The 27,900-nt window shown below is 40.9% G+C and overlaps 1 protein-coding gene and 1 long non-coding RNA gene across 2 annotated transcripts; one reads left to right on the plus strand and one right to left on the minus strand.

The window, feature by feature from the left end:
- Window positions 1–4,940: 4,940 nt before the first annotated feature.
- Window positions 4,941–5,454, plus strand: LOC138880316 (uncharacterized). The gene is made up of 2 exons (XR_011402859.1): window positions 4,941–5,016; window positions 5,224–5,454. It is a non-coding gene; the product is annotated as an uncharacterized lncRNA (long non-coding RNA).
- Window positions 5,455–10,732: 5,278 nt separating this feature from the next.
- Window positions 10,733–11,215, minus strand: LOC138879951 (uncharacterized). The gene has a single exon (XM_070159601.1). It carries the CDS (start codon window positions 11,213–11,215, stop codon window positions 10,733–10,735), a length of 483 nt encoding a protein of 160 aa, XP_070015702.1.
- Between the last annotated feature and the right edge of the window lie 16,685 nt (window positions 11,216–27,900).

The raw sequence follows: 27,900 nt of genomic DNA on the forward strand, positions 1-27,900 counted from the left end.
ACGTATCAACTTTTCAACTTTCGCTAATTCAAGCCAAAACAATCTAGGAACCTCCAAATCTAAATCTAGACATACGCGTAAGTCCAAAATGACCATATGAAACTATTGGAACCATCAAAAACATCATTCAAGGGTCGTCTACATAAAAAGTAAACTCCAATCAACTCTTACAACTTAAGCCTCCTACCAAGGGACTAAGTGTCCCAATTCAATCTAAAATTCCTCCGAAATAAAATCAACCACCCCGTCAAGTCACATAATTAAAATTACACAAACAGGGATCTTCAAAAGGGAAAACGGGACTCAATTACACAAAAGGACCGATTGAGTCGTTACAAGAATAGTGTTCCGTTCTATAAAACCTTGGGCATTTATAAGGGAATTAAATTTCTTAAGAAAATATGATTTTCTGTTGGACTCGGAACCTTCGATTCTTCTACTTCTATTTTTTTCTGTTTTACCTTACATAATTTATTTTCAAATACAGCCTACTAATAGAAATTTTACCTTACAAAAGTCATAACATGCTTTCACGTTTTTCTCCTTTTAACATCTGGTAGCGGATATAAAGTTGTTCAGTTTCACTTGTCTACGTACTTGTGTACACATTAATTAATAAAACTATGTCTGTCATTAGAGCAGTCTAAGTAATACTCCTATAAGTCAAAATTAACCACATTTTAAATAATATTTGAAGAAAAGCGGGTCACAATCATGTCCAACTCTATGAATTCGTCTGAGGTGAAACATCAAAGTTGACGAAATACATATAGTCGAAAAGAAAAGATATGCGGTGGCATAAAACGAAAGAGACTAAACATCCTTATTATAACGATGGTTATATCTTTACCCAAAAAAAGAAAAAAAACGACTGTTATTTATTGTGAAATTCTTTGCAATTTTGCACATTAACACCGAATGGGTTATTATGTTTTTAGTGATGGTTATTTACTGTGAATATATATATATATATATATATATATATATATATATATATATATATATATATACACACACACACACATACAATTACATTTTTGTAAAAAAATATTATAGGAGAAATATTTGAGTAAAGGTCAAAATAATTATTCGGTTTTTGATTAGCAGTTTGGCCTTTTAACTTTAGGCAGAAGAGCTTCCTACTCATAATATAATATGGTATATAATATATGATATGATAATATTCATAAATGGTTAATCATCAAATACCAAATCTAGTTAGTTTTCATATATATAGTGAACTAATTAATATAAAAGTAGTCTAATACCAAAAATGCAGTAATTTTGTTGACCGAGAAACAAGTATAAAAAGGAAGCCCAAATCAAGTTTCATGAGTAGTAGCTTTCGAAAACAAAACTTGCAAAATGGCAAAGTTCTTCGCTTCACTTTTCTATGTTGTCCTCTTTGTTGCTATTGCATCAGGTCCCAATTTTCATTGAGACCATGATATCTTTGCTTTAATCTTTTTTTCTCTTTTGCATCCGATTTTCGATATTTGTATTAGGACCCGATTAAATTTAAAGTCATATTGCAAAGTCCCAATTTGGGGTAAAACACTCCCTGACAAAGGTAACTTCATGCCCAAAACTCGAATTCGAAACCTCTGGCTAAGGATAAATGGATAATGGAGTATTTTCCACTCCATCGCAACCTTGTTGTCGCAACCTTTGTTGGTTGGTTTACATTATTACAATAATCATGTTTTATTATTTTGTTATTTTAGTTTATTTTATTTTGTTGAATATGCTGATGAGAGGTTTGTTCCAGGGGTATATGGAGATCAATGCACAGTTGATGTTCGTTTTAACATTTGCAGCAGTCTTAACGATCGATGTAGGAAGATATGCATTCAAGCAATTTTCTATCCGGTTGACAAAGCCACGTGTCAAATACGTAGCGATGGTTCTACATTTTGCGAATGTATATTTGCTTGCCATAAAAAAACGAACTTAAAGATTGCAACATCACCTGCACCTTATTGATGTTACAGATTTTAAATACCTTAATTTATTTGGGACCGAGATATAATTATTATAAGAAAAAAGTTAGTACAACTAAGTACTAACCACCACCATAATTTACATGCTCTATATATAGTCTACAATTTAATTTCCGTACAATTCGTATGATAAATTTCATTTGATCTAATGTTTAAGACGAACGTTTTACATATGAAATCCTTTCATGTGTGTGTCATATTTTAGTTGAAAATTTTGTCCCATTTTGTTCTCCCAAGTCTTAGAAGAAATTTAACGAAGAATTAACATAATAAGTACAAGCGAAAAGTTGGTAAGAAATTATTATAAAGTAATTTATAATACTATTTGTAAACAAAAAAATTGGAGAAATTGCATGCTTGGTTCAATCGTGTTGGCACTTTCTTTTTCTTTTCATTTTTTAACGACCACCTTCTCTGAGGGGAAGAAAATAAAGGAAAACAGAGTTGCTGAATTATAATCAAGTTAAAACCTCTCTAGTGGGAGTAAATAAGTTTCTAATATAGTATAATTAGGTAAAAATTCATGTCCAAAATAATACTGTTTTATTTAGTCCAGTTAATGTTGGTTTTCAATATGAATCACTATTAAAATGGGGCAAAATTCAGGCCCAAAATGATCAGCAGTTTGCCTTCATAGTGCGCATATAAATTTACAAAACTGGAAAATTTTTGAAACAACATAAATATCACAATTCCAAGAGGTGAAATTTGTGCAACCCAAATGGAAGTTGTAGGAGATGAAGCCTCTTATAACAAATGTTGAATCCATTTTTTTTTTTCTGTGTTTATTTTTTTCTTATCTTGAATTCCTTTTGTGAATCCACCATTGCACACAAATAATACTCAAATTTCATCTAAATCGAGCAAAGATCCAATGTTGACAAGCTCTAACTTGCTGCAAGGACTCATCATTACAATCCTTGTAAAGCTTCTAGTTAAGTCCATGTCACAGTTGAAATGTGTTTTAAAAGATTTGCTTGGTTTAATTAGCCCTGAATTTGTCAACACCCAGTCACCCATCTTAGTTTTACTGCTAAGGGTTACACCCGCCATAGATTGTTGTTGAGACTAGAGCAAAATCTTAAACAATATTTTGTTAGCTCTTTATTTTATGAGTCTGTTACTGAGGAATTTGACTTGGACTTTCTCATGAAATTAAAATTCCCGTTGCAATTGTGGGTACTGTCAATGGGTTGGTTAATCTTTGTATTTGCAAAGTGTCTGTTCGCTTGGTTATGCGAAATCCATCAATCAGAAAGTTCAAGCAAGTGCCGAACCTTATGCCTACACAGACATATGAGTGCTGGTCTGCGTATTGTTTTGGATATGATGAGGTTCATGATAATTACAAGGTAGTGAGTATTTTCTCTAATAGCCTATTAGGGAATTTTTTTTTTTTGGCTTTTTTTGGCCAAAAATTGAGGTGTTTGGCCAAGCTTCTAGTAGGGAAAAAAGTGCTTTTAAGGAGAAGCAAAAAAATGTAGTTTCTCTTCAAAAGCACTTTTCTGAGAATCACTTTTGAGAAAAATACACTTAGAAGCAGTTTTCAACAGCTTGACCAAACACTAATTACTACTCAAAAGTGCGTTTCAAATTAATTAGCCAAACACAAATCGATTCTCATCAAAAATACTTTTTTGGAAAAACCACTTATCGAAATAAGCAGATTAGAAGCTTGGCCAAACAGGCTATAACATCAATAATAGCTATGTCAATATGTATATAGTTTAAAGGCGGGATTCCGTACAGTCTTTCAGTTAAGTTGGTGAACAGAAAGCTTAATTCACTGGGTCACTGTGGGTGCATGTGGTGATGGTAGGGGTATCATTTCTATTGATTTGTTTGATGAGAAATGTGGAAAGGTGGAGCACCCCGATACTACGAAGGAGCTTCTATTGAAGCTTGGAGTGTTGGAAAGTGAATTTCTGTGCTTTGTGTTCAAAATCGAGCTAATGTATGAGTTATGAAGGAATATGAGGTTAAAGAGTCTTAGACAAAGTGCATACGATCAAAGATCCAAATGACCCTAGAAACCATGTGATTTCTCCATTGACAGCCTAGTTTGGATCAACTTTGACGATAATGACACAATATTGGAGCCTACAAAAATTTAGGTAAATGACAGCTGTGTAGCTAACAACTTGATTGTAGTGTTTGGTGTCTTCCATGTTTTAAGTAAATGACATCGGACGAAGACCAATGTTAATACACAAAAAGAGTAAGAGTAACGAGCACTATGGCCAATGTGAATACACAAATAATATATATATATATATATATATAAAGGAGGGAATAAAAAAGGTGAGGTGACACCTCTCTTTGGCCAAGAATCCTATTTATTTATTTTCTCCATTTCTTGACTTTTTTATTCCATCTTTCTTTTAACTATTGTAGCAATAAAAGTCTTCATTATTATTACTCCAACATTTCATATTCTTTACTGTAAACCAGTACCCACGAACTGATTCCATTAATATTCCACATTAATGGTCCTTAAAAATTTGCATTAATGATAAAAACGAGGGCCAAAAAGAACAAGTAATGCATAAATAATAACGGCCAATAGTTATCTCCATATCAAATAGTTTCTGAATTATATCCTCATTAGAAAGGCTTCCTATATTTTCTCCCGTATGCTTTCGAAGAAAAGAGTAAGGAAAGCTATTGTTGTACGACCTTGGGAAATTTTCAGCAGTGTCAGGATTATTTAATGCATACAAAATTTATTTGTATATTGTTATTTGAGTTATGTTCTGGTATTTCTTTGCATTTCCGTTGGGTAAAAAAGCCACTCCTTGCCTGTTTTATCGTTGTTCGTTTCTTAACTAATAGCATTGTACTACAACATCAATTTCTACTATTGTGTATTAAACATATTGAAGTGTGTCTTCCAATTTTCTAATGATTTATGATTGGTGTTAGGGCGTTGGTTATGCTTATATAATGTGTACTCTTATGGAAGGAGTTGAAACAACAGTTTTGATTCCATTCGTCCTTGTGTGTATTGAATTATAAGGTACTTCAAGAGTTCATGTTATGTTTTTTTGTCTTTTTGATCCACATTGTAGTTGGATAGTTTTATTTGATTTGATGCAATAGCCAAAGCGTTCTCTAAGTAGTCCACTTTCCCGTAGTGGATCCTCACTCTTCGAAGCAACATTAGGTAGATTTGGTGGTATTGGATCAATAATGATTACAAGAAAAATATGGTTTTTATTGTCAGGAACAAGGTGCGAGGAGGCATACTGGAGATTACCTTTGAAAAGTAGAAGAGATGGAGGATGGCAGATCAGCGATTTCTGTAAAAGTATTACTACTACTTTCTTTATGGATTCAGATCTCTTGAACAATACAGTTATGTTTAATTGATTTAATTAAAGGAAAGATAAAAAATAACAGTTTTCTTGCATATACATTGGCACATCATTTAAATAAAAGAAGCCTGTTTTTTTCCCCTTGCTTTTTCTTTTATTTTTCCATTTACCTTATTTTTAATAGTCTCTAGGATTATTTAATTTTTTCCTCCCCCATAATTGCTTTATTTTAGATGTTTTAACACCTCATTATATTTTTTCACAATTTTCCCCCTTCCCCTATTATAGTTTATTTACAAGATATTTTACCATCCGCATATGTAGTCGTTTAAAAGTTTATTTTCATAGTGTTTGATTCTCTTCTTTTTTCTATCTTTGGATAAAACATATTTGACAGAGGAAATATATGAATACATCCTTATCGTAATGTTCCCTTATTTGTCTCAATCACACAAGCATTTAAATACATGTTTTTTTTAGTTCTTTTTCCTTCTATTGATGTTCTTTTACTATTTTTTCCATTTTTTAAACCCTCTCAATTTCTCAATCATACAAATAACATCTATTATCGATATATATATATTGCCTCTCTATCCTTTGTTTTTTTTTTCTTTTCCTTTTCTCCCTCTGCTACAAGTTTCTATTTTCTTCTCTTAATTTCGTTCAAAATATAATTTCAACACAATACATAGACAATATAAAGAGGGGTGAAAAGACCAAGGAATGAGATAAAAAAGCAAAAGGCAAAATGAAAAAATAACTAAGACGGATGGTACAATTAATCTTCACAATGTATTTGTAAAATTCTTTTTCACTTGTACGTAGTACAACTCTTTGATACTTTTAAATGAAGCATCTTTTTAGAGTATTAGTTTGTGGAAACAATCTAAATATGTTACTTCTGTTTTATAAAGTGGAAAAATGGACTATGAGGTTAAATAGACACTTTTAGTATGAAAAATTTATAAATGGTCTATACATTTTAATCTCTGTCCTTCCATGCATTAAAAAACATAAAACTGATACTTATGATAATTTATTAAAAAAATTATCTTCCGAAGATTTTAATTAGCACGATACAGAGAGGTAATTGTTGTGTTTTATTGGCATAATGTTTTTAGCGATAAGAGTTATGCCACATAGTTTTTCTCTATAAAATGAGCATTAACTTCTCTTCCCCAATTTAAAAGAACCAAAAAAAAAATCTCTTCACAAATTGAGAAGATTTTTCCACGCCATTGTTGAACTACAAAAGGTAAGCATTGTTTTATTATTTGCATTTATTTTTTTATACATGTACTTTTTCGTATATATTTGATCTTTAGTAATTATAATATGTATGTCTTAAATTAAATTTAATTAAATTTTTTAATACATTAACATTTTATCTCTTCTTCAGTACCAACAAATTTACAAAAAGGAAATAACCCCGCGAAGTGCATGTTTGTTAACTAGATTACCTATAGGAAACATAATTTAGAGGTATCTATGATAATTAGTAGCTACAAAATGAGATTTATGTAATTTTATTTCATAACTTTATATTTTTCAAATGCTCCTTCTGAATCTTTCTTAATAACCCAAATGGAGAATTAACGTAAGAATTAACTCAAATATATGTTGTTATGAATATTTTTTTTCTCATATAGAATAGAAATAATATCTAAATTATTATTGAATTTTCGATCATTTCGTATATTCAATAACTCTTTAAATAATCGCGCGAAGCGCGAATATATTCACTAGTTTAGCATATATAGTTGGCAGAGTCATTTTTGATTTAGGGCATTCTTTAATGACTTTTAGCGAAACTTAATAGAGAGAGAGGAATCACAAGAATCATGGAATAACTTGTTATGGTATGAAACGTCATCATTTTGGGTGTGTCCCTTGCTGCAAATAGTAGAATACTATTATTTCTTTGTGACTATCTATAATAATCCGGGCAGTAATTTTGTGTATCTGAGCCTCAGTCTCCTATTTGATACTTTCTGTATGCTTGTTCGTTAGTTTGTGACTTATGGGGTAGTTGGTGTGGTTTCGATAAGATTTGGGGTGAATTGGAACACTTAGTTTCATTATTGGAAGCTTAAGTTATAAGTGTTGACCAATATTTAAGTTTCAAGTGGATTATTTCGAATGAGTAACGGTAATGCTACCCTGTTGAAGGCGCTCCAACTGACTGCGGAAGTCCTCTCTTGGGGTGAAGAGAATGAAATTCTTCAAGAACAACTGTGCGAATTAAGCCCAAGTGAGAGGAGGTGAACATGCTGGCCTGCCCTGAATATGCCACCAACTCTTGGTAGAACCATACATCTGAAATACAGTTAAGTCAACTCCGTTGGACTCCACTATACCCATGTTGCAGAATATCTCATGAAAACGATCTAAATATCCTAGGGGTCCTCAGAAGGTGTACCACAAAAGTGAGGGGGAAACAACCTAGTGAAATTATCCAACCTCTTCAACCCCTCGACCGACATAACAGGTTGAACTGCTCCTACTGGTGGAACAGCTGGAATCTGATACCCCTAAGCCATCTGCTCTGGAGTGTGAGCAGCGGGAGTCAAGGCTCATTCTTCGTCACGACCCAAACAATCCGGTCGTGATGGTGCCTATCATGTAATTAGGTCAGCCGACACACTTCCAAACAATTTGACATTTCATTTAAAGATATGTAATAGCCTTTTTCATATTGAAAATTCGTAAAAAAGAGATTAATTCAAAAACCAAAATGCGAAAATAAAAGCCCGACCTCGGTGTTACTAAATCATGAGCAATTACTACAACTGTTCTGAAATATAGCAAGACCAACACAGTCTGAGAGTAGCCAAAATACACTAAAAGGAAGATAAAGAAGGAGAAAGGCAGGACTGCGATCGCCAGGCAACTACCTCACTATCTCCGATGAAAGTCCGTGACTGGAATAGTTAACAGCCGCTGTCGTGGCCTGAGATACATGAATCTGCACACAAGGTGCAGGGAGTAACGTGAGAACACTAACTCAGTAAGTAACAAGTCTAAACTATTGACTGATAGGTAGTGACGAACTAAACCTCAACAGGTAGACACAATTAAACTGACTAGTAAAGTAGGCATGCTTGCAATTCAAGTATTCAACTCAACAGTAAAGTAAATACAAATCTGAACAATATGAAGTATAAAGCTCAGCTAATCTCTACGTGCCAATGCACAGAATGCATGAAAATGTACTATGTACCTCCACTCTCAAGTGCTCAACCACTCGGTACTGTATATGGCCATCTGGCCCAGGGAAGATCCATCCCGAAATATATACCCATCACTGACAACGGTCACTCAGTACCGAGGAAGGCCATTCTAGCTCTATGGAGAAGATCCATCTCTAGGTATAAATACTTCGGACAAGATCCATGTCCAGGGAAGATCCATCCCTCAATAATATCAACTGCACTCATTGGGGGTATGCTACAGACTTCGGAGGGGCTCCTACAGCCCAAACGGTATCATAATATCAACATAACTGTTGCGGCGTACAACCCGATCCCATAACTATCACTCATAATCAGGCTCTCGGCCTCACTCAGTCATCATTCTTCAGTCTCACACACACGGACTCACAATGCCATGAAACTAGCCCGAAATAATGATATGATGTGCCAAATAATAACAACCGAAACTAAGACATGATATGATATGCATGAATAAGACTAAGTTCAAGATATCTATAAAAATAATGAGATGACAGCATGAAACGATCACTCGGGTCTCAACAGTATCGGCGTGAAGCCCTAACATGATATCTAGCATGATTTACAACTCATTTACTTAATCACATGATAGAAATATGGATATCAGCAAGAAAGAGTCACTAAGCGGTGCCATGGAATGAACCAGGCCACAATTCTCACGGTGCACGCCCGTCACTTGGCATATGTGTCACCTCAATGCTAATCATATAGTATATAGTTCGGGGTTTCGAACCCTCAGAACCAAGTTTGGAAGCATTATTTACCTCAAACCAAGCCAAATCCTACTCCGCAATGCCCTTGCCTCTGGAATCGGCCTCCAAATGTTCGAATCTAACCAAAAGCAATACAATGCAATCAATATAGGCCAAGGAACCAATTCCACACGAAAAACTATCAATTTAGACCAAAATCTCGAAATTCACCCATACCCGCCCCTGGGCCCACGTCTCATAATCCAATATAAATCACAACACTAGAAATCCCTTTCACTCACGAGTCCATACATACAAGATTTATCAAAATCCGACTCCATTTGACCCCTCAAAACCTCAATCAAACTCTCCAAAAATCCCAAGCCCTAACCCCTCATTTTCACCCCTAATCCTCACTAATTACATGATTAATCAACATGAAATTATCACATATACAAGTATTATAGCTCAAGCAACTCACCTTGCTGATAAACCTCTGCATTCCTCCTCAAAATCGCTCTCAAAAGATCCAATGCCGACTAAAAATGGTGGAAAATAATCCAAAATTCGCGAAGTCCACCTTTTATACATTCTGCCTGGAACATCCGCATTTGCGGTCCACATGCCGCTTCTACAACGCCGCACCTACGGAAAAACATCGCAGGTGCGGTTCTCACTTAAATCCTCACAATTTGCTTCTACAGTCCATTTCTCGCACCTGCAGTCTCGTAGGTGCGGTCCACTATTTGCACCTGTGACTCCTGCCTTCCTCAGCTTTGGCCGCTTCTGTGGCTGCTTTTCCGCTTCTGCGGGTCCGCACCTGCGGTCCCCACTCCGCAAGTGCGGTTATAACAGCTGAGTGAAATCTTGAGCATTCCTCAAATTCTAACCTTGTTCCATTAACCACCCCAAATCAACCTGAGGCCCTCGGGACCTCTACCAAACATACCAACAAGTCACATATCAACATACAAACTTAGTTGAACCTTCGGAAAACTCAAAACAACATAAAAACACCAAATCATCCTCGGATTCAAGCCTAAGAACTTCTAAACTTTCAAATTTCGCAAACGATGTCGAAACCTACCAAACCTCATTCGAATGACCTGAAATTTTGTACACACATCACAAATGATATTACGAACCTACTCCACCACCGATCGAAAATCGCCAAATTTTCAATTTCGCCAATTCAAGCCTAATTCTACTACGGACCTCCAAATCCCATTTTGGACGTGCTCCCAAGTCCAAAATCATCTAACGGAGCTAACCGAACCATCAGAATTCACATCCGAGATTATTTATATATAAGTCAACATCCGGTTAACTTTTCCAACTTAAACTTCTAAATAGGAGACTAAGTGTCTCATTTAACACCGAAACCACTCTAGACCCAAACCAACCAACATGATACGATGAAATACAACTGAAGAACACATAAAGAAGAAGAAATGGGGGAAACAGGGCTATGACTCACAAAATGACCGGCCGGGTCGTTAAATCCTCCTCCTTTTAAACAAACGTTCGTCCTTGAACGAGTCTAGAAACATACCTGAAGCCTCAAATAGGTGTGGATATCTGCTCTGCATCCCCCGTTCGGTATCCCAAGTAGCCTCCTCCATGGGCCGACCTCTCCACTGCACTTTCACTGAAGATATATCTTTTGATCTTAACTTTCGGACCTGCCACTCCAAAATAGCCACTCGCTCCACATTATAAGTCAAATCACCATCTAACTGAACCATGCTAAAATCCAAGACATGAGATGGATCGTCGATATACTTCCGGAGCATAGAAATAACAAATACTGGATGCTCCCCCGACAAGCTAGGTGGCAAAGCAAGCTCATAAGACACCTCCCCAATCCCCCGAAACACCTTAAAAGGCCCAATGAACCGACGACTCATCTTGCCCTTTTTCCCAAATCTCATAACGCCCTTCAAAGGTGAAACCTTCAGTAGAACCTTCTCCCCAACCATATAAGACACATGTCACGACCCCAGTTCGCCCTCTGTGAACTATGGTGATGACACCTAGTCTCTAAGACTAGGTATGCCTAAATTGCGGAAGAAAAACCAAAACTTGCGGAAGTAAAACAATTTAAAACAGGAATAAAGTAATAACAGTGTTTAAATGTGCCACTCGGCATACACCATGTTAAACTCTCAATACCAATATGTAAATCCAAGACCCGGAAACTCATGAATGACAAGCTAAGAAAAATACTACATAGCTCTAACTCCGGAATGTCTAATAAGAATAAAAAATACAGAAGGGCTAAATACTAAAAGCAGGAATAGAAAGGGACTCCTCGGTCTGCGGACGCGGCAGATGTACCTCGAAGTCTCTAAGAAGTCGCCTCCCTTAAGGATGGTAGGCCTGAGTAGCGGTACCTGGGTCTGCACATGAAAACTATATGCAGAAGGGGCATGAGTACACCACAGCGGTACTCAGTAAGTGCCAAGCCTAACCTCAGTCGGGTAGTGACGAGGAAGGTCAGGGCTTTACTGGGGTTAAATAAATAATAAGATGACAAGATAAGATAAGCAGTACAATTGAAAATCTACAACAAGAATCTATACAGGATAATAAGAATACAATAACTGAAACAGAGATAAAGGCAACCCACAAGGAAATACCACTCATAGCAAGGATGATAACCGGGGATCTCTTGGTATCCCGAGGATCTCTTGGTATCCTCTATGTGTACAAGGGATCTCTTGGTATCTCGAGGATCTCTTGGTATACTCAATATATACTAGGGATATCTCGGTATCCCAAGGATCTCTTGGTATCCTCAATATACATGCCAAGGATCTCTTGGTATCCCGCACCTCAGTCTAGATCACAAATGCGTACAGGGGGTCTCCCGAGATGCCGTCCCATAGTACCAAATTAAAACACACAAGCAACACAAGAATACTCAATTTTAATGCTAATACCATACCAAGTAAACAATTGATTCTAGCCTAACATGATCCACGTAATGCAATTAAAGCAGTTTAAACAATAGGCAATTAAGTCAACTACACATGCTTTTCTAAACTAACAACACGCTAAATTCACAAGTAGAATAAAACCGTAAAAAGGAACTCAACTGAAATACTTAAAGTAAAACCGGATTTTCAACAATTAGCTCAAATATGCACTCGTCACCTCACGTACAAGGCATTTCAATTATCAAATATATCATATCCTAAGGGGAAGGTCTCCCACACAAGGTTAGACAAGCCACTTACCTCGAACCAGTTCAAAATCAACCGACACCACGTCTTTCCCATGAGTACTCGACTCCAAATGGCCCAAATCTATTCAATTCAATTGCATAATGTAAATAACACTTCAAAAAACTGATTCTATAATTAAAGTCTATGCTAATATGCGAAATTATATAAAATGACCAAAACACCCCTCGAGCCCACGTCTCGGAATCGGGTGAAATTTATATTTTCATAAACTTCGTACTCTCATGAGTCTATACATAACAAGAGCACTAAAATCGGAGTCGAAATGACCCCACAAATCCTCATTTAAAGGTCTCTTAAACTCAAGCCCTAATTACCCATTTTCACCACTAATTAGGTCTTTAATGACATAAAAACAAGTTATGAAGTCAAAGATGTTACCTCCAAGTGATGCCCTTTTTTTTTCCTCAAAAAACTCTCTCAAAATCTTCAAACCAGGATGAAAATGGTGAAAGAATAGCTCAAATTCGCAAAGGCAACTATTTATATGTTCTGGCCCAAGCATTTTTGCATCTGCGACCCGTTTTCTGCTTCTGCGGTACCGCATTTGCGGTCCTTCAACCGCATCTGCGGTTTTTCACTTAAGTCCCAATTTTCGCTTCTGCGATCCCTTATTCTGCATCTACGGCATTGCAGATGCGGCCACTAAGCTGCTTCTGTGGTTCCAGCCTTCCCAGGCCCTTTCCGCTTATGCGCTCCTTTTCCCCGCATCTGCGGCATCGAACCTGCGGTCCCCAATCCTCAGGTGCAGAAACACCAGAGGCAGAAAATCTGAAGCTTCTTAAAAATTCCAAAGTCTCTGTTAACCATCCGAAATTACCCTGAGGCCCCCGGGACCTCAACCAAAAGCACAAACATCACCTAATACCTTATTCAAACTTGTACCATTCTTCAAAACACTTCAAACAACACCAAATCAAGCAAAACACATCGGATTCAAGCCTAAGTTTCTAAAATCTTCCGAATTTCGCTTTTGATCAAAAACCCAACCAAACCACGTCCGAATGACCTAAAATTTTGCACAGACATCCCAAATGACACAACAGAGCTACTGTAACTCTCGGAATTACATTCCGATCCTCGGATCAAAATCTCACTATCAGACCGGAAACTTCAAAATTTCAACCTTCGTCATTTTAGCCTAAATTAGCTACGGACGTCCAAAACACAATTCGAACACGCTCCTAACCCCGAAATTACTCAACGGAGCTAACGGAACCATCAGATTTCCATTTCGAGGCCGTCTTCATGCTGTTCCGACTACATTCAACTTTCCAACACTTAAGCTCTCATTTAGGGACTAATTGTCCCAAAACTCTCCGAAACTCAAAACCGGACATTCTGGCTAATCAAAATAGCAGAAATAAACTCGGGGAAAATAGTTAATAGGGGATCAGGGTATTAATTCTTAAGACGACTGGCCGGGTCGTCACATCCTCCTACACTTACACATTCGTTCGTCCTCGAACGAGCATAGAGACATACCTGAAGTAGTGAAAAGATGAGGGTAACGGTTGCGCATATCCTGCTCGGCCTCCCAGGTCGCCTCCTCGACCGGCTGACCCCGCCACTGAACCTTTACTGATGCAACGTTCTTTGACATCAACTTTCTGACCTGCCTGTCCAATATTGCCACTGGCTCCTCAAGATAGGATAGATCCTTGTCCAACTGGACTAAACTGAAATCCAACACGTGCGACGGGTCACCGTGGTACCTACGGAGCATCGAAACATGAAATACCAGATGAACTCTTGCTAAGCTAGGAGGTAAGGCAAGCTCATAAGCAACCTCCCCAACACGCCTCAATATCTCAAAAGGGCCAATAAATCTCGGACTCAACTTCCCTTTCTTCCCAAATCTCATAACGCCCTTCATAGGCAAAACCCGAAGCAGAACCCGCTCTCCAACCATATAGGAAACATCACGAACCTTCCGGTCCGCGTAACTCTTATGTCTAAACTGTGCTGTGCGGAGTCTATCCCGAATCACCTTAACCTTCTCCAAAGCATCCTGAACTAAGTCCGTGCCCCATAATTTGGCCTCACCCGGCTCAAACCAGCCCACCGGAGATCTACACCGTCTCCCATATAAAACCTCATACAGTGCCATCTGAATGCTGGATTAAAAGGTGTTATTGTAAGCAAACTCCGACAATGGCAAGAACTGATCCCAAGACCCTCTAAATTCAATCACACACGCACGGAGCATATCCTCAAGAATCTGAATAGTGCGCTCGGACTGTCCGTCCGTCTGAGGGTGAAATGTTGTACTCAACTCTACCCGAGTACCCAACTCATGCTGAACGACCCTCCAGAACCGCGATGTGAACTGAGTACCTCTATCTAAAATGATAGACACTGGAATACCATGCAGACGAACAACCTCCTAGATATAAATCTTTTCCAACCGCTCCGAAGAATAAGTAGTACACACAGGAATGAAATGAGCGGACTTGATCAGCTGATCCACAATCACCCAAATAGCATCGAACTTTCTCAAAGTCCGTGGGAGACTAACTACAAAGTCCATGGTGATCCGCTCCCATTTCCACTCCGGAATCTCTATCTACTGAAGTAACCCACCCGGTCTTTGGTGCTCATACTTTGCTTACTGATAGTTGAGACACCGAGCTATGAATCCAACTATATCTTTCTTCATCCACCTCCACTAATAGTGCTGTCTCAAATCCTGATACATCTTCTCGGCATCTGGATGAATGGAATACCGCGAGCTATGGGCCTCCTCCAGAATCAACTCCCGAAGGCCATCAATATTAGGTACACAAATCCTACCCTGCATCCTCAATACCCCATCATCACCAATAGTCACATCTCTAGCATCGCCGTACTGAAACTTGTCCTTGAGGACAAGCAAATGAGGGTCATCATACTGCCGCTCCATGATATGATCAAATAAGGAAGACCGAGAAACCACGCAAGCTAGAACCCTACTAGGCTCTGAAAGATCCAATCTCACAAACTGGCTGGCTAAGGCGTGAACATCCATCTCCATAGGCCTCTCTGATGTTGGTAAATAAGCCAAACTCTCCACCCGGCGGCTCAAAGCATCGGCCACCACATTGGCGTTGCCCGTGTGATAAAAAATAGTGATGTCTTAATCCTTCAGCAATTTTAACCACCTCCTCTGGTGCAAATTTAGATCCTTTTGCTTGAACAAGTGTTGCAAGCTCCGATGGTCAGTACAAATCTTACTGGGAAACCCGTATAAATAATGGCACCAAATCTTCAGGGCGTGAACAATGGCAGCTAACTCAAGGTCTTGAACAGAGTAGTTCTTCTCATGAATCTTCAACTGTCTGGACGTGTAGGCAATCACCCTACCGTCTTGCATAATCACCGTTCCTAGGCCAATCATCGAGGCATCACAATAGACCGTATAAGACCCCGAACTCGTAGGCAAGATCAAAATTGAGGTTGTGGTCAAAGCTGTCTTGAGCTACTGAAAGCTTTCCTCACACTCCTCCGTCCACTGAAATGGAGCACCTTTCTAGGTCAACCTAGTCATAAGGGCTGCAATCGATGAAAACCCCTCCACAAAATGAAGGTAGTAGCCCGCCAAGCCAAGGAAACTGCAGATCTCCATAGCTGAAGATGGTCTGGCCAACTCTACACGGCCTCTATCTTCTTCGGATCCACCTGAATACCCTCACTCGATACTATGTGGCCTTAGAACGCTACTGAATCCAACCAAAAGTCACACTTTGAGAACTTGGCATATAACTTCTTCTCTCTCAAAGTCTGAAGCACAATCCTCAGGTGCTGCTCATGATCTTCCCGACTCCGGGAATACACAAGAATATCATCAATAAAGACAATGACGAACGAGTCAATATACGGACGGAACACACTGTGCATCAAATGTATAAAAGCTGTTGGGGCATTGGTCAGCCCAAATAACATAACAAGGATCTCGTAATGAACATACCGAGTCCTGAAAGCAGTCTTCGGGATATCTGGCTCCCGAATCATCAACTGATGGTAACCTGAGCACAAATCAATCTTAGAAAACACCCATACGCCCTAAAGCTAGTCAAACAGATCATCAATACGAGGCAAAGGATAGCGGTTCTTCACTATAACCTTTTTCAACTGACGATAATCAATACAAATACGCATAGAACAATCCTTTTTCTTCAAAAACAAGATAGGAGCACCCCAAGGCGATACACTAGGTCGAATATAACCCTTATCAAGTAATTCCTGTAACTGATCCTTCAATTCCTTCAACTCAGGAGGAGTCATACGATACGGAGGAACAGAAATGGGCTGAGTGCCCGGCGACAAATCAATGCCAAAATCAATATCTCTATCAGGCGGCATGCCCGGAAGGTCAGCTGGGAACACATCAAGAAAATCCCATACTACTGGGTCTGAATCAACGGAAGGGGTATCAATACTGACACCTCTCACATAAGCTAAATATGCGTCACACCCCTTCTCAAACCATACACTGAGCTTTAAGAAAAGAAATGACTCTACTGGAAGTGTGATCTAAAGTACCCCTCCACTCAACACGCGGTACACCTGGCATAGCCAGCGTCACGGTTTTGGCGAGACAATCAAGAATAGCATAATGGGGAGACAACCAGTCCATGCCCAAGATAATATCAAAATCAACCATGCTGAGTAACAATAGATCGGTTCTGGTCTCAAAACTACTAAGAGCAACCAAACACGACCGATAAACACGGTCCACAATAAGAGAATCTCCTACAAGAGTAGAAACATAAATAGGGAAACTTAAAGAATACCGAGATACACCTATATGCGGAGCAAAATAAGAAGACAAATAAGAGTAAGTAGAGCCTGGATCGAATAGAACCGATGCATCTTTGTGGCAAACCAATATAATACTTATGATGACAGAATTGGAGGCAACAACCTCGGTACAGGCAAGAAGGGCATAGTATCTGGCCTGGCCTCCCCCTCTTGGGTGACCTCTACCTTCCCGACCTCCACTTCTAGTTGGTTGAGCAGTTGGGGTAGCAACTGGAGCTGTAATCATAGCCTGATAACTCTACGGGGCACGATGTGGCTGAGAAGTCTATGGAGGTGCACTCCTCCCAAGTCTAGGGTAATCCTTCACCACGTAGTGTGTGTCACTACACTCAAAACAAGATCTGGGAGGATGTGACGGTTGTGACTGGCTTGGGATAGGTCTGCTGGACTGACCTCTGAAAGCACCCTGCGTAGGAGGCACGCTAGATACTGGAGGTGCATAATAAGGCTCCTGAGGTCTAGGAGGAACTGGAGCACTACTGGATGCTGGAAGAGCTGAATGAACAGGGCGACTCATATAACCCCTACCCTGACGACCTGCTGTGGGGGCACATGCACCAAAATAATGGCCCGACTTTTGAGACCTCTTGGCCTTCCTCTCCTCTCTTTCCCTAGCATGCTTACCCTCAATCCTCCTAGCAATGCTCACCACTGCTGATAAGAAATATTCATCTCCAACTGACGAGCCATGCTAGATCTGATGCTGGAAATAAGGCCCTCAATAAACCGACGAACCCTCTCGCGGACAGTAGAAACCAAGGCTGGTGCATGCCTAGACAAACTGGTGTAACAGACAGCATACTCTGAGACAGTCATAGCACCCTAGTGCAAATGTTTAAACTCGGCGCGCCATGCGTCCCTAAGGCTCTAAGGAACATTTTCTCTCAGGAAAAGATCTGAAAACTGAGTCCAAGTTAGTGAAGCAGCCTCCTCCGAACTGTCTAGCTCATAGGTGCGCCACCACTCATAGGCGGCTCCTCAAAGCTGGAAGGTAGTGAAGGAAAGCCCGCTCGATCCTGATATACCCATGGTACAGAGAATGCGGTAACTCTCATCCAGAAATCCTAGAGCATCCTCTGATGCTAGACCACTGAATACCGGAGGCTTGTACCTCTTGAACCTATCGAGCCTCAGCTTCTCCTCCTCGAAAGCCATTGCCCTGCCCTCGGGCTGAACTAGCACTGCAAGCAGTACAGGAATAATCTCAGGGACTTGCTCCACATGCACTCGCTGCTCAGGAGTGCGGGCGGCGGGAGTCTATGCTCCTCCCCCGACCTGAGATGTGGTTGCAGCAAGGGGAAGCAACCCTGCCTGAGCCAGAGTGGTGTACATGCTCATGAACTATGCCAAAGTCTCCTGAAGAGATTGAGTATTGGTAGCAGTAGGCGTGTCAGGTGCCTGGACTCCAGCTGGAACTGCTGGCGGTACCTCGGCGGCAGCTCGTGCAGGTGCTCTGGCTGCACCACGTGCACATCCTTGGCCTCTACCCCGGCCCAGGCCTTTGACTGCTGTAGTAGGGGGCGCGGGTGCCTGATCATCTCGGGTAGCACGTGTCCTCACCATCTGTGAGAGAATAGAATATAGAAGTTTAGAATTGTGATGTCAAAAATATCGCACGATAAGAAAATCAAATGAAGTGAATTTTCCTAACAGTTACATAGCCTCTCATAGATAAGTACAGACGTCTCCGTACCGATCAGCGAGACTCTAATAAACCGGCTTGTGATCCATGACTCCTATGAACCTAGAGCTCTGATACCAACTTGTCACGACCCAAGTTCGCCCTCCATGAACTGTCATGACGGCACCTAGTCTCTACGACTAGGTAAGTCTAAATTGCGGAAGAAAAACCAAAACTTGCGGAAGTAAAACAATTTAAAATAGGAATAAAGTAATAACAATGTTTAAAAATGCCACTCGGCATACACCATATAAAACTCTCAATACCAATACGTAAATCCAAGACCCAGAAACCCACGAATCACAAGCTAAGAAAAATACTACATAGCTCTAACTTCGGAATGTCTAATAAGAACAGAAAGTCCAGAAGGGCTAAATACTAAAAAAAAGGAATAGAAAGGGACTCCTCGATCTGCGGACGCGGCAGATGTACCTCGAAATCTCTAAGTAGTCGCCTCCCTCAAGGATGGTAGGCCTGAGTAGCGGTACCTAGATCTGCACATGAAAAACATGCGCAGAAGGGGCATGAGTACACCACAGTGGTACTCAGTAAGTGCCAAACCTAACCTCGGTCGGGTAGTAACGAGGAAGGTCAGGGCCCTACTGAGGTTAAATAAATAATAAGATGACAGGATAAGATAAATAGTACAATTGAGCATCTACAGCAAGAATCTATAAAGGATAATAGGAATACAATAATGGAAACAGAGATAAAGGCAACCCACAAGGAAATACCACTCCTAGCAAGGATGATAACCGGGGATCTCTTGGTATCCTCTATGTATACAAGGGATCTCTTGGTATCCCGAGGATATCTTGGTATCCCGAGGATATCTTGGTATCCTCAATATATGCTACGGATCTCTCGATATCCTGAGGATCTCTTGGTATCCCCAATATACGTGCTAGGGATCTCTTGGTATCCCGCACTTCAATCCAGATTACAAATACGTACAGGGGCTCTCCAGGGATGCCGTCCCGTAGTCCCAAATTAAAACACACAGAAGCAACACAAGAATACTCAATTTAAATGCTAATTCCATACCAAGTAAACAGTTAATTCTAGCCTAACATGCTCCACGTAATGCAATTAAGGCAGTTTAAACAATAGGCTATTAAGTCAACTACACATGCCTTTCTAAACTAACAACAGGCTAAATTCATAAGTAGAATAAAACCGGAAAAAGGAACTCAATTGAAATACTTAAAGTAAAACCGGATTTTCAACAATTAGATAAAGTACCCACTTGTCACCTCACGTACAAGGCATTTCAATTATCAAATATATCATATCATAAGGGGAAGGTCTCCTACACAAGGTTAGACAAGCCACTTACCTCGAACCAGTTCAAAATCAACCCGACACCACGTCTTTGCCATGAGTACTCAACTCCAAATGGCCCAAATCTATTCAATCTAATTGCATAATGTAAATAACACTTCAAGTAACTGATTCTACAATTAAAGTCTAAGCTAATACGTGAAATTACGTAAAATGACCAAAATGCCCCTCGAGCACACGTCTCGGAATTGGGTGAAATTTACATTTTCAGAAACCTCATACTCTCATGAGTTTATACATAACAAGAGAACTGAAATCAAAGTCCAAATGGCCCCTCAAATCCTCATTTAAAGGTCTCTTAAACTCAAACCCTAATTACCATTTTCCCCAAAAATTTCACCACTAATTAGGTCTTTAGTCACATAAAAATGAGTTATGAAGTCAAGGATGTTACCTCCAAGTGATTCCCCTTTGTTTTCCTCAAAAATCTCTCTCAAAAGCTTCAAACCCGGATGAAAACAGTGAAAAAATAGCTCAAATTAGCGAAGGCAACTATTTATATGTTCTAGCCCAGGCATTTTCGCATCTGCGGGCCATTTTCCGCTTGTGCGGTACCGCATTTGCGGTCCTTGAACCGCATCTGGTGTTTTTCACTTAAGTCCCAATTTTTGCTTCTGCGATCCCTTATTCCGCATCTACGGCATCGCAGATGTGGCCACTAAGTCGGTTCTGCGGTTCCTGCCATCCCAGGCCCTTTTTGCTTCTGCGCTCCTTTTCCCCGCATTTGCGGCATCGCACTTGCGGTCCCTAATCCGCAGGTGCGGAAACTCCAGAACTAGAAAATCTGAAGCTTCTGAAAAATTCCAAACTCTCCGTTAACCATCCGAAATCACCCAGAGGCCCACGGGACCTCAACCAAAAGCACAAACATTATCTAATACTCTATTCAAACTTGTACCAATCTTCAAAACACTTCAAACAACATCAAATCAACCAAAACACATCGGATTCAAGCCTAAGTTTCTAAAGTCTTCTGAATTACGCTTTTGGTCAAAAACCCAACCAAACCACGTCCGAATGACCTGAAATTTTGCACACACATTCCAAATGACACAACGAAACTACTATACCTCTCTTAATTCTATTCCGACCCTTGGATCAAAATCTCATTATCGGACTGGAAAATTCAAAATTTCAGTCTTCGGCATTTCAAGCCTAAATTAGCTACAGACCTCCAAAATACAATTCGAACACGCTCTTAACCTCGAAATCACCCAACGGAGCTAACGGAACCATCATATTTCTATTCCGAGGCCGTCTTCATGCTGTTCCAACTACGGTGAACTTTCCAACACTTAAGCTCTCATTTAGGGACTAAGTGTCCCAAAACTCTCTGAAACTCAAAACCGGACATCCCGACGAATCAAAATAGTAGAAATAAACTCGGGGAAAACAATTAATAGGGGATTGGGGCGTTAATTCTTAAGACGACCGGTCGGGTCATCATAATATATCACAAACCTTTCCGTCAGCATAACTTTTTTGCCTTGACTACGTTGTACGAAGCCGCTCCTGAATCACTTTCACCTTGTCCAATGCATTTTGAACCAAGTCTGTACCCAAAAGCCTAGCTTCGCCCGGCTCAAACCAACCTACTGAAGATCTACACCGTCTCCCGTATAAATCCTTATACGGAGCCATCTGAATATTCAACTGATAATTGTTGTTGTAACCAAACTCCGCGAGCGGTAGAAACTGGTCTCATGAACCCCCGAAATCAATGACACAAGCACTGTCCTCCAATATCTGAATAGTACGCTTGGACTGCCCATCTATCTGAGGGTGAAAAGTTGTGCTCAACTCAACTTGAGTACACAACTCTCGCTGCACGGCCCTCCAAAACTGTGATGTAAACTGAGTACCTCTATCTGAAATGATGGAAACTGGGATACCATGTAGGCGAGAAACCTCTCGGATATGAATCTCAGCCAACCGCTATGTAGAAAAGTTAGTACACACAAGAATGAAGTGCGCGGACTTGGTCAGCCGATCCACAATCACCCAAAAAGCATCGAACTTCCTCAAGGTCCGGGGGAGTCCAACTACGAAATCCATGGTGATCTGCTCCCACTCCCACTCCGGAATCTCTATCTGCTATAGCAAGCCACTCGGTTTCTGATTCTCATTGAGGCACCGAGCTACAAACCCCACTATATATTTCTTCGTTCTCCTCCACCAATAGTAATGTCTCAAATCCTGGTACATCTTCGCGGCACCCGGATGGATGGAATACCGCGAGCTATGGACCTCCTCCAGAATCAACTCTCAAAGCCCATCTACATTGGGCATACATATCCAACCCTGCATCCTAAATACCTCATCATCACCAATAGACACATCTCTGGCATCATCATGTAGAACCTTGTCCTTGGGGACAAACAAATGAGGATCATCATACAGGCGCTCTCTAATACGATCAAACAAGGAAGACTGAGAAACCACACAAGCTAGGACTCAACTAGGCTCCGAAATATCTAACCTCACAAACCGATTGGCCAAAGCCTACACAATCGCAAGAGGTCTCTCCCCAATAGGAATAAATGCAAGACTGCCCAAATTCACCACCTTCCTACTCAAGGCATCGGCCACCACATTGGCCTTTCCCGGATGGTACAACCACCTCCACTGCCTTAAATTGAGATCCTTTTGTTTGAACAAGTGCTGGAGGCCCCGATGATCAGTAAACACTTCACAACACACACCATAGACATAATGCCTCCAAATATTCAACGTGTGAACAATGGTAGCCAACTCCAAATCATGAACAGGTTAGTTCTTCTCATGGGGCTTAAACTGACGAGAAGCATAAGCAATCACTCTATCCTCCTGTATCAACACACATGCAATGTCGATCCGAGAAGAATCACAATATACCGTATAAGAACCTGAAGCTGATGGCAAAACTAATATTGGAGATGTGGTCAAGGCAGTCTTGAGATTTTGAAAGCTCGCCTCACATTCATCCGACCACCTAAAAGGAGCACCCTTTTGGGTCAATTTGGTCAAGGGTGATGCAGTAGATGAAAATCCCTGAATGAACTAATAGTAATAACCCGCCAAACCAAGAAAGCTACAAATATCTGTGGTTGAGGACAGTCTAGGCAAACTCTGAACCGCCTTTATCTTCTTCGAATCAACCTGAATACCCTCACTGGAAACAATGTGCCCCAAGAATGCCACTAAACTTATCCAAAATTCACTCTTGGAGAATTTTGCATAAAGCTTCTCCTCCCTCAACCACTGCAATACAACTCTCAAATGCCCAGCGTGCTCCTCCTGGCTACGCAAGTACACCCGAATATCATCAATGAATACAATAACAAACGAGTCGATATAAGGCTGAAACACGTTGTTTATCAAATGCATGAACGGTGCTGGGGCATTGGTCAGCCCAAAAGACATCACAAGGAACTTTTAATGACCATATCGAGTCCTGAAAGCCGTCTTAAGAATGTTTGAGTCCCTAGTCTTCAACTAGTGATACCCTGACCTGAGATCAATCTTGGAGAACACTCGCTCCCCAAAGCTGGTCAAATAAATCATCAATACGAGGCAAGTGATACTTGTTCTTGATTATGACTTTGTTCAACTGCATTAGTCAATGCAAATTCTCATAGTGCCATCCTTCTTCTTCACAAATAGGACAGGCGCACCCCAAGGTGACACACTAGGCAGAATAAACCCCTTATTTAGGAGTTCCTGAAGTTGCTCCTTCAACTCTTTCAAGTCCGCCGGTGCCATACGATACGGTGGAGTAGAAATGGGCTGAGTGCCCGACACCTAATTAATACCGAAGTCAATATCCTTGTTCGATGGCATGCCCGACAGATCTGCAGGAAACACATTCAAAAAATCCCTCACCACCGAGACTGAATCAATAGAAGGAGTCTCTGTACTGACATCCCTCACAAAGGCCAAATAAGAAAGACAACCCTTCCCAATCACCCGCTGGGCCTTCAAGTATGAAATTACCCTACTTGGAACATAATCCAACAAACCTTGCCAGTACTCAAACTATGGCACCCCAGGCATAGCCAATGTCACTGTCTTATCGTGACAGTCCAGAATAGCATGACACGGAGACAACCAATCCATGCCAATAACATATTAAAATCAACCATACTAAGTAGCAAAAGGTCTACTCAAGTCTCTAAACCCCAAAAAGACAGATATATGCGGTCCACCACAATAGTATTGCCCATAGGAGTAGATACATGAACAGATGAAATAAGAGACTTATGGGGCGTATCCAAATAACGAGCAAAATATGGTGACATACATGAAAAGGTGGAACCAGGATCAAATAATACAGAGGCATCCCTATGGAAAATTAAGATAATACATATGATCACAGCATCTAAAGTAATAACATCCAGGCTGGCAGGGAGTGCATAGAAATGGGTCTAACCACCACCTGATCGGCCTCTCCCTCTAGGGCGACCCCTAGCTGACTAACCTCCACCCCGAGTTAGCTGGGTGGGTGGGGAAGTAACTGGTGCTGAAGCTGAAGGCTGACTCCTCTGTTGGGATGAACCTCCTGTAAGGCGGGGATAGAATCTCTTGATATGACCCAAATCTCCACACTCAAAGCAACCTCTCCCAGCAAATGGCGGTGGGAATTGAAGGGAACCCCGAGCACCAGGATACCCACTAGAAGAATCAGGCATAGATGAGCCCTAAACTAATGGTGCATGAGTCAAACTCTGATCTGGAAGGGCACTGAGAGATGAGTGGCCCTGATGTGAACTGTGAGAACCATGGCCAGATGATCCACCACGGTGACTTGGATGAGCTGACTGAGCATGTCTAAATGGACGGCCTCTGCCGTGCTGGAACTGACCTCCAGAAGGAACACCACCAAAACTACCAAATCCCCTAGGCCTCTTGGCCTCCCTCTCAACTCGCTCCTGGCGGAGAACCGACTCTATCTCTCTGGCAATGTCAACCACCTCCTCAAAAGAAGCACTATACACACACTCTGTCTCTAGTCATAAGAATATGTAGCTGATATACGTGGTCATCCACGAACATCCTGATCCTCTCCCGGTCTGTAGGAACCAACCAAACAACATGCCGGGATAACTTAAAAAACCTCATCTTATACTAAGTCACAGTCACATCATCCTGATGCAACTGCTCGAACTGTTTGTGCACCTCCTCTCTGCGGGACTGAGGCATATACTTCTCCAGAAAGAGAATAGAGAACTGCTGCCAGGTAAGGGGCACTGCACCAACAGGCCTACGCCTCTCATAAGCCTCCTACCAAGTAAAGGCAACTCCCGAGAACAAAAAGGTAGTGAACCAGACCTCACTGGTCTACAAAATACCTGCTGTTTACAGAATCCTCTAACACTTGTCCAAGAAACATTGGGCATCCTCGCCCTCTGTACCACTGTCAGTCGGAAGTTGAAGTCTACAAAATTTCTCCAATCTACACTGCTCGTCATCAGGCATGACTGGAACCACATAATGGTGGTACCCTCGGTGTTTGTAGTCCCTAAACAACCTGCTCGGGTGTACAGGCAGCAGGAGTCTGAGTGCCTCCCCCGGCTTAGGAAGTAGTTGCTGTAGTAGAAACAACAACCGCCTAATCAAGACTGACGCACACGGTCAAGATCTGAGCTAAGTTTTCCTGAAGACCTGGGATAACAATTGGCACAGCCGGTGCCTGGGCCGGTACCGCTGGAGCATCCACAACTGGGACCTGATCATGAACTGGGGTAGCTGGTAGATCTGTAGGTACCGCCCTAGCTAATGTGCGGGCTACACTTCTGCCCCTACCACGGTTCGATCGCAACCTTGGCCTCTCGCGGCCCCAACTAGTGGTAGTTGTCTGTCCGGACCAGTAGCACGTGTCCTCACCATCTGTAAGAGAATAGAATAACAGAAGTTTAGTTACCAGAATCAACAGATTCACATGACAAGAATTCAAGAATGTGAAGTTTTCCTAAAGGTTCTGCAGCCTCTCAAAGATAAGTACAGACGTCTCTGTACCGATCCGCAAGACTCTACTAAACCCACTCATGACCCATGAGACCTACATAACCTAGGCTCTAATAACAACTAGTCACGACAAAAACTAACCCAGTCCTGATGGCGCCTTTCATGGAACTAGGAAAGCCGACACACTTCCAAACAATTCCATATTTCATTTAAAGATATGTAATAGCCTTTTTCATGCTGAAAATTCGTAAAAAGAGATTAATTAAAAAACCAAAATGCGGAAATAAATGTCCGACCTCGGGTGTTACTAAGTCATGAGTAATTACTACAACTATTCTGAAATACAGCAAAACCAACACAGTTTGAGAGTTAAATATACTAAAAGGAAGATAAAGAAGGAGAAAGGCAGGACTGCGATCGCCAGGCAGCTACCTTGCTATCTCCAATGAAAGTCAGCCACTGGAATAGTCAACAACCGCTATCATGGCCTGAGATACCTGGATCTGCACACAAGTTGCAGGGGGTAACGTGAGTACACCAACTCAGTAAGTAACAAGTCTAAACTATTGACTGATAGGTAGTGACAAACTAAACCTCAACAGGTAAACACAATTAAACTAAACATTAGCATGCTTGCAATTCAAGTATTCAGCTCAACAGTAAAGTAAATACAAATCTGAACAATGTGAAGTATAAAGCTCAGCTAATCTCTACGTGCCAATGCACAAAATGAATGAAAATCTACCATGTACCTCCACTCTCAAGTGCTCAACCACACGGTATTGTATATGGCCATCCGACCCAGAGAAGATCCATCCCGGAATATATACCCATTACTAACAACGGTCACTCAGTACCGAGGAAGGCCATTACGGATCTATGGAGAAGATCCATCTCCAGGTATAAATACTTCGGACAAGATCCATGTCCAGGGGAGATTCATCCCTCAATAATATCAACTGCGCTTACTGGGGGTATGTTGCAGACTCCGGAGGGGCTCCTACAGCCCAAGCGGTATCATAATCATCAACATAACTACTGCAGCGTGCAACCCGATCCCATAACTGTCACTCATAACCAAGCTCTTAGCCTCACTGAGTCATCACTCTCCAGTCTCACAAATACAGACTAACAATGCCATGAAACTAGCCCAAAACAATGATATGATGTGCCAAAAAATGACAATCGAGACTAACACATGATATGATATGCATGAATAAGACTAAGTTCAAGATATCTATAAAAATAATGAGATGACAGCACGAAACGATCACTCGGGTCTCAACAGTATCGGCGCGAAGCCCTAACATGATATCTAGCATGATTTACAGCTCATTTACTTAATTACATGATAGAAATACGGATATCAGTAAGAAAGAGTCACTAAGCGGTGCCATGGAATGAACCAGGCCACAATTCTTACGGTGCACACCCGCACGCCCGTCACTTAGCCTTTGCGTCACCTCAATACTAATCATAGAGTACATAGTTCGGGGTTTCGAACCCTTAGAATCAAGTTTGGAAGTGTTAATTACCTCAAACCAACCAAAACATACTCTGTGATGCCCTTACCTCTCGAATCGGCCTCCAAACATTCCGAATCTAACCAAAAGCAATACCATGCAATCAATGTTGATACCCAATTTTTACCTAT

Source organism: Nicotiana sylvestris, chromosome 10 (assembly GCF_000393655.2).
Source record: "Nicotiana sylvestris chromosome 10, ASM39365v2, whole genome shotgun sequence".
NCBI lineage: Eukaryota > Viridiplantae > Streptophyta > Magnoliopsida > Solanales > Solanaceae > Nicotiana > Nicotiana sylvestris.

Bases quoted from the DNA above. Each gene is read 5' to 3' on its own strand.
- LOC138879951 (XM_070159601.1), bottom strand. From the start codon at position 11,215: ATGGTTGGGGAGAAGGTTCTACTGAAGGTTTCACCTTTGAAGGGCGTT.